This window comes from Eleutherodactylus coqui, chromosome 3, assembly GCF_035609145.1.
Source record: "Eleutherodactylus coqui strain aEleCoq1 chromosome 3, aEleCoq1.hap1, whole genome shotgun sequence".
Lineage (NCBI taxonomy): Eukaryota > Metazoa > Chordata > Amphibia > Anura > Eleutherodactylidae > Eleutherodactylus > Eleutherodactylus coqui.
The window spans coordinates 308952775-308969620 of record NC_089839.1 but is presented as its reverse complement, the minus strand read 5'-3'; the positions used below and the strand labels follow the sequence as shown (position 1 = coordinate 308969620).

General features: G+C 49.7%; 2 protein-coding genes across 2 annotated transcripts in view; one reads left to right on the top strand and one right to left on the bottom strand.

The window, feature by feature from the left end:
- The window catches only part of FYB2 (FYN binding protein 2), a 103973-nt gene that overhangs the window by 40688 nt on the left and 46439 nt on the right, over positions 1-16846 (bottom strand). The window lies entirely within an intron of this gene.
- LOC136621971 (gap junction delta-4 protein-like) lies at positions 942-16330 on the top strand. Its single transcript, XM_066597879.1, has 3 exons — positions 942-1150; positions 13365-13498; positions 15258-16330. The coding sequence occupies exons 2-3, from the start codon at positions 13435-13437 to the stop codon at positions 16061-16063; spliced, it is 870 nt and encodes a 289-aa protein (XP_066453976.1). The 5' UTR covers positions 942-1150; positions 13365-13434; the 3' UTR covers positions 16064-16330.

Here is a 16846-nt window from a genome sequence, read left to right as displayed (position 1 = left end):
ACACCGAACTGAGCAGGTTTGGGAGAAAGATACACAGGCACCACCAAGCTTGTTGACACCCACACAAACACACAAAGACAATCCACATGGGGTAGACAAACAAGTGTTAGAGGGACCCTAACTCTGGGCCATTACACAGCCCCCGCTGTGGTCCCAGTGATTATTGTGACAGATGATGTCAAAAGAAATCAGGGAACTGCTGCAGCCAACGAGAGGCTGCAGCAGCATGTTCTTAAACTTCTCTAATCATTGTGCCCAGGATGTGGGCACCGATGCCAGAGGACCGAGCGGTGATGCTGTAGAGCTTCCCTGAACTCCTGTGACATCTGTCTCAGCAATCACCGAGGCTGCAGCGTTGGATCCCAGCGGCCACGAAGGGGTAAGTATAGTTCACTTTATTATTTTAATACAGGGGTCCTATTAAAGGGGCATTGTCCAGGAATCGGACATCCCTTTAATTAAAATCTCTGCAGGATGCCACTGGAAGAGGTCACATTTCTGTGCATAACAAGCCAGCCATTTTTCTTTACTCGCCGTGAAGGGATTGTACTTTGCTATTGATGTGAAGCCAACATAATAAAGTCTTCAACCACAGTTCCACGAAGTAGACCGGTGCGAAGCCGCGTAATTCTGCAGGTCACTGATAACATCTCTATTAGTAGGAGACATCTCCATGATAAACCAGTAGAGCTACTACACCGCAATCTGCCGCAGTCCTGGACGCCACCTTTGTGTAAAGTTTATAGACTTCAGAACTTCTCTTGCACATCTGAGATCTCCTTTTCGTTCCCCTCCTGTGATCCATCAGCTTTGTCCCTCTGAAACCTCCCATGCTGCAATTGTGATTGTTGTGAAATTTCCTGTTATGGAAGTAATTTTATTACGATTTGGTCTTGTGCGTAACTTGGTCATCATTGGCAAGAGGCCGAGCGATGAACTAGAAGACGCAATGCTTGGTACTGCATGTTCTCACTCACTGGTCCATCCTCCTCCTGTGAGAGCCTTTCCATATACGACCAAGTAAACGAACAGAAGTGAGATTGATGTCCTCCGGGCTATTTCATCCCCACATCAGAAGGCGACCGGACGTTTCTTCCACTCCATCTTCTGCCGTCCCCATAAACTGGAGGGACCCCGACCAACGAAGAAGGTGAGACGCACTTTCTTTTCCCACTGATGTCTCATGCATGCAGTCCAGGGGTGGCAGCACTCCAGGATGGCGCATCAGAGGCGGGAGGTGAGCGATTTCTTTTTTTTGTTCTCTCTTTCAACACCTTTTACAACGTGCACGGTGCAACAAAAATGACAAATTTATTCTGTGGGTCAGGAGGATTACGGCAACACCAAATATACAATCATAGAACCATCCCCCCCCCCCCACCCAGGGAGTTGTCATCACGGAATGAAACCTTCTCTGTGTGATTGTAACGTTGCTATAAGTGATTACAATATCAGAGCAAAAGGGTTATTTATTGTGGAGAACTGACTCCGTGTAGGGAGGCTCTAGTACCCTGTTGTACCGCCTCTAGCTTAGATACAAGATGTGATACAGGCAGGCATGGAGGCTCTAGTACCCTGTTGTACTGCCTCTAGCTTAGATACAAGATGTGATACAGGCAGGCATGGAGGCTCTAGTACCCTGTTGTACTGCCCCTAGCTTAGATACAAGATGTGATACTGGGGGGGATGGAGGCTCTAGTACCCTGTTGTACTGCCTCTAGCTTAGATACAAGATGTGATACAGTGGGCATGGAGGCTCTAGTACCCTGTTGTACTGCCTCTAGCTTAGATACAAGATGTGATATAGGCAGGCATGGAGGCTCTAGTACCCTGTTGTACTGCCCCTAGCTTAGATACAAGATGTGATACAGGAGGGCATGTAGGCTCTAGTACCCTGTTGTACTGCCTCTAGCTTAGATACAAGATGTGATACAGGCAGGCATGGAGGCTCTAGTACCCTGTTGTACTGCCCCTAGCTTAGATACAAGATGTGATACAGGAGGGCATGGAGGCTCTAGTACCCTGTTGTACTGCCTCTAGCTTAGATACAAGATGTGATACAGGCAGGCATGGAGGCTCTAGTACCCTGTTGTACTGCCCCTAGCTTAGATACAAGATGTGATACAGGGGGGCATGGAGGCTCTAGTACCCTGTTGTACTGCCTCTAGCTTAGATACAAGATGTGATACAGGCAGGCATGGAGGCTCTAGTACCCTGTTGTACGGCCCCTAGCTTAGATACAAGATGTGATACAGGAGGGCATGGAGGCTCTAGTACCCTGTTGTACTGCCTCTAGCTTAGATACAAGATGTGATACAGGCAGGCATGGAGGCTCTAGTACCCTGTTGTACTGCCCCTAGCTTAGATACAAGATGTGATACTGGGGGGGATGGAGGCTCTAGTACCCTGTTGTACTGCCTCTAGCTTAGATACAAGATGTGATATAGGCAGGAATGGAGGCTCTAGTACCCTGTTGTACTGCCCCTAGCTTAGATACAAGATGTGATACAGGAGGGCATGGAGGCTCTAGTACCCTGTTGTACTGCCTCTAGCTTAGATACAAGATGTGATACAGGCAGGCATGGAGGCTCTAGTACCCTGTTGTACTGCCCCTAGCTTAGATACAAGATGTGATACAGGGGGGCATGGAGACTCTAGTACCCTGTTGTACTGCCTCTAGCTTAGATACAAGATGTGATACAGGCAGGCATGGAGGCTCTAGTACCCTGTTGTACTGCCCCTAGCTTAGATACAAGATGTGATACAGGAGGGCATGGAGGCTCTAGTACCCTGTTGTACTGCCTCTAGCTTAGATACAAGATGTGATACAGGCAGGCATGGAGGCTCTAGTACCCTGTTGTACTGCCCCTAGCTTAGATACAAGATGTGATACAGGAGGGCATGGAGGCTCTAGTACCCTGTTGTACTGCCTCTAGCTTAGATACAAGATGTGATACAGGAGGGCATGGAGGCTCTAGTACCCTGTTGTACCGCCTCTAGCTTAGATACAAGATGTGATACAGGAGGGCATGGAGGCTCTAGTACCCTGTTGTACCGCCTCTAGCTTAGATACAAGATGTGATACGGGTGGGCATGGAGGCTCTAGTACCCTGTTGTACCACCTCTAGCTTGGATACAAGATGTGATACAGGCGGGCATGGAGGCTCTAGTACCCTGTTGTACTGCCTCTAGCTTGGATACAAGATGTGATACGGGCTGGCATGGAGGCTCTAGTACCCTGTTGTACGGCCTCTAGCTTGAATACAAGATGTGATACGGGCAGGCATGGAGCCTCTAGTACCCTGTTGTACCACCTCTAGCTTGGATACAAGATGTGATACGGGCAGGCATGGAGGCTCTAGAACCCAACTGTACCGCCTCTAGCTTGGATGAGATATGGTTGGGCATGGAGACTCCAGTACCCTGTTGTATCGCCTCTAGCTTGGATACAAGAGGTGATACTGGTGGGCATGGAGGCTCCAGTACCTCTGTTTTACCACCTCTAGCTTGGATACAAGATGTGATACAGGAAGCATGGAGACTCTAGTACCCGGTTGACTGCCGCTAGCTTGGATATAAGATGTGATATAGACTGGCATGGAGGCTCTAGTACCCTGTTGTATCACCTCTAGCTTGGATACAAGATGTGATACGGGTGGGCATGGAGGCTCTAGTACACTGTTGTACCGCCTCAGGCTTGGATACAAGATGTGATACAGCTAAGCATGGAGGCTCTAGTACCCTGTTGTACTGCCTCTAGCTTGGTAGAGAAGAAAAAAAAAAAAGCAATACGTCACCTAACAGGCGCTGTCTGCTCCGCTGCACGTCTTCTTCTGAAGCTCCGCAACACTTTTCTGTAGTTTTCAGCCAACACTCCCTGGTTTGGAGGTTCAAAATCCCCGCCTCTGATTGACTCTCGAGCGCCGCAGCTCAGCCAATCATTGCAGAGCTTGATGAACGAATCACAGCCATCCCATTGAATGGCTGTAATAGGTTCAACGAGTGTTGCAGTGATTGTTTCTCAAGCATCACGGCTCAGCCAATCACTGCAGCGCTTCCTGGAGGCAGGATTTTTGAACCCCTGACCAGGAAATGCTATGCACAGAATGTAAAGTGCAAAACAGCGTGCACCTAAAAAAAGATAGGACATCGGCTGTCTTAGGTGCGCGTTTTGCCCGAGTTTCCATTGACTACTATGGTAGCAGGAGTTAATGGTAACTGTTAATCCCCGCAGAGAATCCCCTTATCACTGAACACTGGAATTCTCCATGAGGATGAAAGAATCCCCTGCCACAGCTGTGACAGAGTAGCACAATGCTATCCCATTGCTTTCAGGGTAGGGCCAGCGTTGCGGCCTGAAAATATAGGCCCTACCCTGAAAATCTTCACTGGCTGCAGAAAAAAATGTAACCTACATACAAGCGCTGTCTGGCTCTTCTTGTCCCCGGGAGTAGTCATCTTTCTGGTGGCCGGAATTGAAAAATCTCTGCCTCCAGAAAGCGCTGCCACTAATTGGCTGAGAGCTGTAACCAGAGGGCAGCACTCAGCCATTCATTGAATGATAGCTGAGCGCTGCCTCTGATTGGTCACATCACTCAGCCAGTCAGAGGCTCAGCTATTTATTGAATTCAATGACTGGCTGAGCGCTGCTCTGCTTGGCTGAGCGCAGGGACCCATCCCAGCCATTCAATGATTGAATGGCTGTGATGGCTCCCTGCGCTCAGCCAAGCAGAGGCAGCGCTTCCAGGAGGCAGGGATGTTTAAATCCCCGGTTAGAAGAAAATGAGGCAGAACAGTGCCGGTATGATTTTAGCGCTTCTTCGCTGCCGTCTTGTTTTAGTAATTTGAATGCTTACTTTTTTCGTTTATTTCCCCCCCCCCCCCCCCCCTTACCGTCTTGTCGAGCCACATTGGTTTCCTTCTACTTGTAGTTTTTTTATTTTTAAAGGCTATGAACTGCTCACTTGAGGTAATTAGGAGGTTTTTAAACTTTTCCCATTTCTCCTCTGTACTGATATTTTTGAGGATGTTGTCCCAATTAATGTTAAGGATAGTAGTTCTGAGCTGGTCAAATTTTGCTTTACTAAAGTTTTGCTTTTTTGACGCTCCCTGATAAGGCTTCCTATCGAATGGCAGATGGGAAATAGTGACCACAATATAATTAATTTCCAAGTGCCCTTCTACCTGCACCCCTGTGATTCTGCCTGGTTTGTTAGTTAATAAGTCCAGAGTGGCCCTCCCTCCAGTTGGCTCCCGTACAAGTTGGGTAAGGTAGTTATCTTTAATTGATCTCAAGAACTTATCACTAGAGATGAGCGAACGTACTCGTCCGAGCTTGATACTCGTTCGAGTATTAGCGTGTTCGAGGTGCTCGTTACTAGAGGCGAGTACCACGCGATGTTTGAGTTACTTTCACTTTCACCTCTGAAACGTTAGCGCGCTTTTCTGGCCAATAGAAAGACAGGGAAAGCATTACAACTTCCCCCTGCGACGTTCAAGCCCTATACCACCCCCCTGCAGTAAGTGGCTGGCGAGATCAGGTGTCACCCGAGTATATAAATCGGCCCCTCCCACGGCTCGCCACAGATACATTCTGACATAGTTCAGGGACAGTGCTGCTGGTGCCAGAGCTGCTATAGGGAGAGCGTTAGGAGTATTTTAGGCTTCAAGAACCCCAACGGTCCTTCTTAGGGCCACATCTAACCGTGTGCAGTAGTGTGGAGGCTGCTTTTTGCAGTGTTGCACTTTTTTTTGTATATTGGCCGTGCAGAGCATTGCGCCTTGCAGTAATTATACATTGTCCAGGGCCAGTAGTGGTGAGGCAGGGACAGAAGACATATTTATTGAATATAGGCAGTGGGCCTTTCCAAAAACATTGGGGAAAAAAAATCTATTTGGGCTGCCTGTGACTGTCCTCAGTGTACTGGGTCTGTGCTGGGGGTAGTTGTCCTCCTAATTCATACGCAGCCAGCTAAGTGTTACAGCAGGCTTGCACAAAATTATTTCCTGGCTCTGCTGTGCGTTCCGTAAGCGAAGTCAGCCTCCAACCACAGGCCAATAAGCGGCACATTTAATTACAGCATTCTGTTTCTGCTATACTCGTAATACACCATCCTAGAGGACGTGGACGCGGGCGAGGACGCGGAGGCCCAAGTCAGGGTGTGGGCACAGGCCAAGCTCCTGATCCAGGTGTATCGCAGCCGACTGCTGCGGGATTAGGAGAGAGGCACGTTTCTGGCGTCCCCAGATTAATCTCACAATTAATGGGTCCACGCGGTAGACCTTTATTAGAAAATGAGCAGTGTGAGCAGGTCCTGTCGTGGATGGCAGAAAGTGCATCCAGCAATCTATCGAACACCCAGAGTTCTGCGCCATCCACTGCTGCAACTCTGAATCCTCTGGCTGCTGCTCCTCCTTCCTCCCAGCCTCCTCACTCAATTACAATGACACATTCTGAGGAGCAGGCAGACTCCCAGGAACTGTTCCCGGGCCCCTGCCCAGAATGGGCAGCAAGGGTTCCGAATCCTCTCCCACTGGAGGAGTTTGTCGTGACTGATGCCCAACCTTTTGAAAGTTCCCGGGGTCCGGGGGATGAGGCTGGGGACTTCCGGCAACTGTCTCAAGACCTTTCAGTAGGTGAGGAGGACGATGACGATGAGACACAGTTGTCTATCAGTGAGGTAGTAGTAAGGGCAGTAAGTCCGAGGGAGGAGCGCACAGAGGATTCGGAGGAAGAGCAGCAGAACGATGAGGTGACTGACCCCACCTGGTTTGCTACGCCTACTGAGGACAGGTCTTCAGAGGGGGAGGCAAGGGCAGCAGCAGGGCAGGTTGCAAGAGGCAGTGCGGTGTCCAGGGGTAGAGGCAGGGCGAGACCGAATAATCCACCAACTGTTTCCCAAAGCGCCCCCTCGCGCCATGCCACCCTGCAGAGGCCGAGGTGCTCAAAGGTCTGGCAGTTTTTCACTGAGAGTGCAGACGACCGACGAACTGTGGTGTGCAACCTGTGTCGCGCCAAGATCGGCCGGGGAGCCGCCACCACCACCAGCCTCACCACCACCAGCATGCGCAGACATATGATGGCCAAGCACCCCACAAGGTGGGACGAAGGCCGTTCATCACCTCCGGTTTGCACCGCTGCCTCTCCCCCTGTGCCCCAACCTGCCACTGAGATCCAACCCCCCTCTCAGGGCACAGGCACTACCCTTTCCTGGCCTGCACCCACATCCTCACCTCCGCTGTCCTCGGCCCCATCCACCAATGTCTGTCAGCGCACCGTGTAGCCGTCGCTAGCGCAACTGTTAGAGCGCAAGCGCAAGTACGCCGCCAAGCACCCGCACGCTCAAGCGTTAAACGTGCACATAGCCAAATTTATCAGCCTGGAGATGCTGCCGTATAGGGTTGTGGAAACGGAGGCTTTCAAAAGTATGATGGCGGCGGCGGCCCCGCGCTACTCAGTTCCCAGTCGCCACTACTTTTCCCGATGTGCCGTCCCAGCCCTGCACGACCACGTCTCCCGCAACATTGTACGCGCCCTCACCAACGCGGTTACTGCCAAGGTCCACTTAACGGACACGTGGACAAGCACAGGCGGGCAGGGCCACTATTCACCCAATGTGCCGTCAGGGAGATATTTAGTGGAGGCTGGGACAGAGTCAGAGCCTGGGACCGCTCACGTCCTACCCACCCCCAGAATTGTGGGCCCCAGCTTGGTGCTGGTATCTGCGGCGGTGTATGCTTCCTCCACTAAAGCACCCTCCTCCTCCTCCTCTTCCTCCTCCTCCGCAACCTCTGTCTCGCAATCAAGATGTGTCAGCAGCAGCACGTCGGCAGCAGTCGGTGTCACGCGGCGTGGCAGCACAGCGGTGGCCAAGCGTCAGCAGGCCGTGCTGAAACTACTCAGCTTAGGAGAGAAGAGGCACACGGCCCACGAACTGCTGCAGGGTCTGACAGAGCAGACCGACCGCTGGCTTTCGCCACTGAGCCTCCAACCGGGCATGGTCGTGTGTGACAATGGCCGTAACCTGGTGGCGGCTCTGCAGCTCGGCAGCCTCACGCACGTGCCATGCCTGGCCCACGTCTTTAATTTGGTGGTTCAGCGCTTTCTAAAAAGCTACCCACGCTTGTCAGACCTGCTCGGAAAGGTGCGCCGGCTCTGCGCACATTTCCGCAAGTCCCACACGGACGCTGCCACCCTGCAACATCGGTTTCATCTGCCAGTGCACCGACTGCTGTGCGACGTGCCCACACGGTGGAACTCTACGCTCCACATGTTGGCCAGACTCTATGAGCAGCGTAGAGCTATAGTGGAATACCAACTCCAACATGGGCGGCGCAGTGGGAGTCAGCCTCCTCTATTTTCAGAAGAGTGGGCCTGGTTGGCAGACATCTGCCAGGTCCTTGGAAACTTTGAGGAGTCTACCCAGATGGTGAGCGGCGATGCTGCAATCATTAGCGTCACCATTCCTCTGCTATGCCTCTTGAGAAGTTCCCTGCAAAGCATAAAGGCAGACGCTTTGCGCTCGGAAACAGAGGCGGGGGAAGACAGTATGTCGCTGGATAGTCAGAGCACCCTCCTGTCTATATCTCAGCGCGTTGAGGAGGAGGAGGAGCATGAGGAGGATGAGGAGGAGGGGAAAGAGACAGCTTGGCCCACTGCTGAGGGTACCCATGCTGCTTGCCTGTCATCCTTTCAGCGTGTATGGCCTGAGGAGGAGGAGGAGGATCCTGAAAGTGATCATCCTAGTGAGGACAGCCATGTGTTGCGTACAGGTACCCTGGCACACATGGCTGACTTCATGTTAGGATGCCTTTCTCGTGACCCTCGCGTTACACGCATTCTGGCCACTACGGATTACTGGGTGTACACACTGCTCGACCCACGGTATAAGGAGAACCTTTCCACTCTCATACCCGAAGAGGAAAGGGGTTCGAGAGTGATGCTATACCACAGGACCCTGGCGGCCAAACTGATGGTAAAATTCCCATCCGACAGCGCTAGTGGCCGAAGGCGCAGTTCCGAGGGCCAGGTAGCAGGGGAGGCGCAGAGATCAGGCAGCATGTACAGCACAGGCAGGGGAACACTCTCTAAGGCCTTTGACAGCTTTCTGGCTCCCCAGCAAGACTGTGTCACCGCTCCCCAGTCAAGGCTGAGTCGGCGGGAGCACTGTAAAAGGATGGTGAGAGTACGTAGCCAATCGCACGACCGTCCTCCGTGACGCCTCTGCCCCCTACAACTACTGGGTGTCGAAGCTGGACCCGTGGCCTGAACTCGCGCTGTATGCCCTGGAGGTGCTTGCTTGTCCTGCGGCTAGCGTCTTGTCAGAGAGGGTGTTTAGTGCGGCTGGGGGAATCATCACAGATAAGCGTACCCGCCTGTCAACCGACAGTGCCGACAGGCTAACACTCATCAAGATGAACAAAGGCTGGATTTCCCCAGACTTCTCTTCTCCAGCAGCGGACAGCAGCGATACCTAAGCAATACGTAGGCTGCACCCGCGGATGGAAGCATCGTTCTCTATCACTATCAAAAACGGGGACCTTTTAGCTTCATCAATCTGTGTATAATATTCATCCTCCTCCTCCTGTTCCTCCTCCTGAAACCTCACGTAATCACGCTGAACGGGCAATTTTTCTTAGGCCCACAAGGCTCACTCATATAATTTTTGTAAACAATTTTTATACGTTTCAATGCTCATTAAAGCGTTGAAACTTTCACCTGAACCAATTTTTATTTTAACTGGGCTGCCTCCAGGTCTAGTTACAAATTAAGCCACATTAACCAAAGCGATTAATGGGTTTCACCTGCCCTCTTGGTTGGGCATGGGCAATTTTTCTGACGTACATTAGTACTGTTGGTACACCAATTTTTTGGGGCCCTCGCCTGCAGTGTAATCAAATAAATTTTTTGCCCACCTGCATTAAAGCTGACGTTACATCAGCTGTGTTGGGCACTGCAGTGGGATATATTTATGTACCGCCAGTGGGTTCCAGGGAGCCACCCATGCTGTGGGTCCACAGGGAGTTGTAACTGCATGTGTCAACTTCTAAAGAACCCCAGTCTGACTGGGGCATGCAGTGTGGGTCGAAGCCCACCTGCATTTAATCGGACGTTACCTCAGCTGTGATGGGCACTGCAATGGGATACATTTATGTACCGCCGGTGGGTTCCAGGGGGCCACCCATGCTGTGGGTGCACACGGAATTCCCATTGCGGAGTTGTACCTGCCTGTGACTATTTATAAAAAACCGCGGTCTGACTGGGGCATGCAGACACCTTGACAGAATGAATAGTGTGTAGCACATAGGGTCCCCATTGCTATGCCCACGTGTGCAGCTCCTGATGGCTGTGGCACAGGATTATATTTCTCATTGCTTCTGTACAGCATTGTGGGCTATCGCCCCGCCCCTTTTAAAGAGGGTCGCTGCCTAGCCGTGCCAACCCTCTGCAGTGTGTGCCTGCGGTTCCTCCTCATGGCAGACGCACTTATAAATAGACATGAGGGTGGCGTGGCATGAGTGCAGCTGAAGGCTGTGCAGGGACACTTTGGTGTGCGCTGTGGACACTGCGTCGTGCGGGGGGGGGGGGGGGGTTGGGTAGCATGTAACCCAGGAGAAGTGGCAGCAGAGTGTCATGCAGGCAGTGATTGTGCTTTGTTGGAGGTAGTGTGGTGCTTAGCTAAGGTATGCCATGCTAATGAGGGCTTTTCAGAAGTAAAAATTGTTGGGAGGAGGGGGGGGGCCGCTATTGTGGCTTAATAGTGGGACCTGTGAACTTGAGATGCAGCCCAACATGTAGCCCCTCGCCTGCCCTATCCGTTGCTCTGTCGTTCCCATCACTTTCTTGAATTGCCCAGATTTTCACAAATGAAAACCTTAGCGAGCATCGGCGATATACAAAAATGTTCGGGTCGCCTATTGACTTCAATGAGGTTCGTTACTCGAAACGAACCCTCGAGCATCGCGACAATTTCGTCCCGAGTAACGAGCACCCGAGCATTTTGGTGCTCGCTCATCTCTACTTATCACCCTTGTGAGATTTGCAGGTTTCATCTTCCCATATTATATCCGGATAATTAAAGTCCCCCATAATAATTAGTTCATTGCGGTTTGACATCTCTTCTATCTGCCTTACTAATTAAGATTTCAGTTTTTTCTGTTACTTTTGGTGGCCTTTGGTGGCCTATAGAAAACCCCTATCAGGATTTAGTTATTTTTTTCTCCCTGTATTTCTACCCACAGAAATTTCACCTGTTCTTTTCCTGCTGCTATATCCTCCCGTAGCCTCGGCATTAAGTACGATTTAACGTACAGACATACCCCTCCTCCTTTCTGGTTTCCATGGTCTCTTCTGAAGAGGTTGTAACCCTGTAAATTCACCGCCCAATCGCACTTATCATCCAGCCATGTTTCCGTTATACCCACTATATCGTAATTTTCCTCAGACATTCTCGCTTCAAGATCACCCACTTTGCCGATCAGACTTCTTGCATTCGTTACCATACAATTTGTACGGTGGTGGTTGTTCTTTATATTCATTTTGCTACTAATGGTACTATTGGCTGTTCTGTCTGTTCTAACTGTACTAACCCAACCCCCTGCTCGACCCTCGTTTCCATTACTTGGTCCCACATCGCTATCTACACTGTCTACCCCCGTTTCTTTTTTGCCCTCCCCCCCTAGTTTAAACACTCCTCCAGCCTTCTAGCCATCTTCTCACCCAGCACAGCTGCACCCTCCCCATGGTAGAGCCTGTAGCCAACAGCAAAGTCAGCCCAGTTCTCCAGGAACCCAAATCCTGCCTTCTTACACCAACTCCGGAGCCACTTGTTTACCTCCCTAAAATCCTGCTGCCTTTCTAGTGTGGCTTGTGGTGCAGGTAGTATTTCCGAGAAAACTACCCTGGAGGTCTGCGCCCTGAGCTTGGATCCTAGGTCCCTGAAATCATTTTTGAGGGCCGTCCATTGACCTCTAATTTGTTCATTGGTGCCAACGTGCACCATAACCGCTGGATCCTCACCAGCCCCTCCCAGTAATCTGTCAATCCGATCCACGATGTGTCGAACTCAAGCGCCAGGAAGACAACACACCGTTCGACGATCCCGGTCTTTATGGCAGATTGCCCTATCTGTCCCCCTTATAATTGAGTCCCCCACCACTAGGACCTGTCTAGCCTGCCCTACGCTCCCCGTGCCCATCTCACTGGAGCAGTCATCTCCCTGGCGTTCAGAGGGCATGTCATGCTGCAGCAGTGCTGGCTCTGTAATGGCGTTCCCCTCATCTGCCAACTTTGCAAACTTGTTGGGTTGTGCCAGTTCAGGACCAGCCTCCCTGGTTCTCTTCGCTCTACCCCTCCTCCTGTCACTCAGGTAACTGCCTGCTCCCCCTGCTCTTCTGTACTACCGTCCGCCCCCACCTCTACCCCAGCGAGTGCCTGCTCAGTGAGCACCAAACTCCTTTCCATGTTGTCAATGGCTCTCAGTGTTGCCAGTTGCCCATTTAGATCCAGAATTTGGGCTTCTAAATGTGCGACGTGCACGCATCTTGTGCAACAGTATGCACCCTCGATCGGCTGATCAAGGAATGTATACATTGTACAAGTAGCACACTGGATGACATTGGCAGGCATGGAGCTCATTATATGAGGATCTACAATTTAATTACGGAAGTGCGATTTTTAAGAGCATACAAAATGCACTTGATAAATGTTCAGCGGTTCTTTTTCTCCACTTGCATACAAAATTACACGTTTACAAGTGCGAAGTTGGTCCGAGTTTTCAGACCAATATTGTTTTCGCCCGTGTAAATGCAACCTTAGGTACAACTCACATTAGCCCATGTAAGTACAACCTGAGACTCTCAGGCGCAACTCACACCGCAGAACACACGGACGCCAAACATCTCACATGAAAATGGGTCAGAATAAAAAAAATTCTGGAAATGAATGGGTTGATTTTCCGTGAGAGTTCTGTCCGTGTCGGAGAGCACAAGACTCGCACAAGTTTAATGGCCGTGTAAAATAAAACTGCCTAAAAGGAGTTTAAAGAAAAAGTTACAATGATCAGAAGATGGCGACAGACAGGGATTTGTTTTAATCAATGGGATTGTGTGGGGGCTTGTTTTTCGTGGGGTGACTTGCAGTTTCTATTGATACCATTTTGGGGTACAATATGACTTTTTGATCACTTTTTATAAAAGGTTTCCCTGGAGACGGGGTGGCCAAAAAAATAAAAAAATAAATATTGGGATTCTGGCATTTTTTTTTTTTTTTACTGTGTTGTCTTTTTCTGACATATTTCAGCAGTTTTCACATACTGGAAGGTTTTTTGTGCTTATAACCCCAATGATCGTCTTTTGTCTCGCAGCATTTGTTAGACTAGACTGACCACAGCGACAGGACAGAAGCGGCTCAGGTGAGTGCGAGCCGGACAGACAATGAGGTACATCAGCCCGGTGGGATACTGGATTCTCACCCTCAGCCACAATGTTACCATAGTTGGTGAGTATACGGACAGGTCAATCATTCTTATAAAGTCAGATTAGACCTATAAATCTAAAGATCTGACCCATCCAATGTCTCCATCGTTCCCACATTATAACTCCTGACTAATTACTAGTAATTGCTCGTCTCTAACACACGACTTACAAGCTTATTCAATATTTCCAGTCATATTTTACAAAAACATAAATGAACTCAATATTACAAAAAAGATTTTCGTTTGCGCACGTTTGCCATTTTAAAGTGTGTTAAAGGGGTATTATAGGGATCTTCGGGAAAGGTCTTCAATAGGTGATTGGTGGGGTCTGCCCCTTTTGGATATCCACTGATCAGCTGATCCTCCAGCCCAATGTCCATGTAGAGGGGCCAAAAATCTGCATGGATGGTCACAGCTTTGAGATGGCTTCACTCCCATTAAAATCCAGAGTAGCAATTCCTTGTATTACACTTCTGGCTGCTCATTGTGGTCAAAGCCAAGAGTGTAGTAGCAGGCACTGCTTCCATTGATTTTAATAAGAGAGAAGACGTCTATTACACTACCGGTCTTGACCACCGACAACGATGACGTACAGCCCTGTTGCACTGACAGTGGGCTTAAGGATTAGCTGACTGTTGGGGATGGTGACTGTTACGTGTGCTGCTGGGATCTGTAGTTTTAAGCTTCCTAGCAGCACAGCCCTCACAGGGTTAACTGATTGAGCTGGCTGGGTGTGGTACTTCCTGCTAGCCAATCTCCTGGGTCTGTGCTCACATATAAACCCAGCTCCTGGCCAGTCTCTATCTGGTGTTCAGGGTGAGCAGTCATGAATCCTTGTCTGTTGAAGTTTGCTGTGTGACCGGCTATCTGTGTTCTGTTGCAGCTTGCTGTGTGATCTGTGCCTTGCAGTTCATGTCCGTTTATTTTGTGCCAGTTTGGTCTGCTGAGTCTGTTTGCTAAGTCTGCGCTAAGTTGGCCCCTAGGGCCCTCTAGTAAATGTGCCTTGCTAGTGTAGGGACTGCAAGATACGAGGGGCGTTGCCAGGGTTTGCAGATTAAGTTCATTGGCCAATGTACGAACTAACACCTCGAATTTACATTCAGCTTATCATCTGCTATTAGTGTCTGCTGTATGCTGTGTATTCTGGCTCTGTGTATCCTGTTGTTCAGTCCCTGTCATGTGAATGCATCCTGTTCTGGTGCGTGGCTCCTAGGATCAGCTAGGGCCCAGATCCGAAGACCGCTGGGCCGCCCTTATGGGGGTGATGTCCCAGCTTAGGTAGAGCCATGTCATCCTCCCGTATAGCACAGGATCAGTTGCTGGAAACCCGTGTGTGTACCCAGTCCTCCCTTGGTCACAATCGTGTGGGCCCCGTGCTTACTTTGCCCACACGATCGTAACACTGAGCATCGGGTCCCTGCCAATCAATGCTTGATGATCAAGCCGGACTTACCCACAAATGAAAGTGTGTATGCCCTAAAAACAACCCCCCCCCCCCCCTTCCCAGGATGACAAACTTTTTTCCCCCCCCATTTTACTCTACTTTATAATATACTGATAAACTTTCAAAAATGTTTAAATAGTATGGAAAAATACAACTCATCCTGCAAAAAACAAGCCCTCAGACAGTGGCGCCAACCGAAAACTAAGTTGTGATTTTTTTGATTTTTTTTTTATTTTTTTAAAGTGCAGAGAACAACACCAAAAATGAGAAAAGGGCCGTTCCTTACAGGGTTTAAGTTTACAAAATTGTTGCTTTTTTTTATTTTTTTTTATTTCTAGGCAAAATCTGGCTGATGGTGATGATCCTTCTAAGAGTGCCGATTCTTCTTCTTGCTGGATACCCGCTCTACAAAGAGCAGGAAGTCACCTGCAACACTGTAATGCCAGGTTGTGCCACTCAGTGCTATGACAGTATGGTTCCCGTGTCCCCCATAAGATATTGGCTCGTTCAGACCATCATGGTGTTCTTACCCTATGCTTTGTTCAGTGTCTACGTCTTCCATAAAGTCATCAAACTTATGGCAAAGCCAAATGCCAACCGTCGTAAAAGTAACTCCTCCACCTATCATGAAGGGGGTCTACAAATAGAAATACTGGACTTCCGGCGTGACTATGTCATCCACCTGGTGCTGAGAATTGTATTAGAACTTGGCTTTTGTGTTGGTCAATACTCTCTCTGTGGGACCGGAGTTCCAAATACTTTTGCATGTACTCGGTCACCATGCCCACATATCATTGATTGCTTTATCTCAAGACCAACAGAAAAGTCCTTCCTGATGATTTTGATGTGGTGCATAGGAGCGGTTTCTCTGATTCTGAGTTTGCTGGACTTGATTTTGGCGTTTCATAGAAGATGTCGTCCAGAGAAGATCAAAAAGCAGATCGCGCTGCTCGAAAACGATTCTCTAAAAGGGGTTTGTTCAGAAACCCCTGCGCCCACAAATCTAGCTACGACCTCGGAGCAGATGGTCATTTACCCCGGCGGCCCTGCCCAAAGCCTTGAGAAAACAGACGAGTTTGGAAACGATCATCTGATCACCCACAGGCAGGCCAAGACTAAGAAGGAAAGCGGCAGTAATCTCTAGTCTGTCAAAAATAATGAATCGAGATACAAAGTCCGAGTCGGTCCAACGTATTACTGGTAGTATACAGCTTTATATCGTATGCCGGAATCCACAGCTTCATTGTATCTCCATACACTATTAGGCAGGTTGTAATCCTGAAGGTTATTTAGAGGAGTCCCAACTGCAATCAGCTGCCAATTACTTTGTAGACACAATGCAGTTTTGGCACATTTTAATAAGTTGCTATATATAGGATTATTATAGATGCCCCCCCCGCCCCCCCCCCCCCCACCCATCCCCCGATGTGACCCCTAATCACTCACGTTTACTGACACTCAGGTACAGAAATTAGATACCAATGGAAACAAATTCAAAAAGTTTTGTTGAACAAAATCAGAAAGGTTTCCCCTTTCAGAGGCGTCGGTGCGGACCCCTTAGTCACCGGACACACATGGGGCCAGCAGTTCCTGCCATACATGTTGTAGCAGACTGATGCAATGGCTTCTGGGAAGCCGCAGATCATGATGGGTGGTAAGGGTGACATGTAGACTCTAATCACAAGGTATATGGTCCGGGGACCATGGAGGATGAGGAAGGTGGTCACCACCATCTGCACGGCCGATCCATCTGTTTGGTGGTCGCTGCTCACTTCTGACAATGAGGGGGGGGGGGGGGTGACGTTTACTGGTGGACGGCCAGATGATTGTCGCTTACAGATGGAGCACCACTTATAAATTGTGCGCCCGCTAGGTAGAGATTCACCAAACTCTGTTATTAGTGGGCATCGTCATTTTCAAACAGACT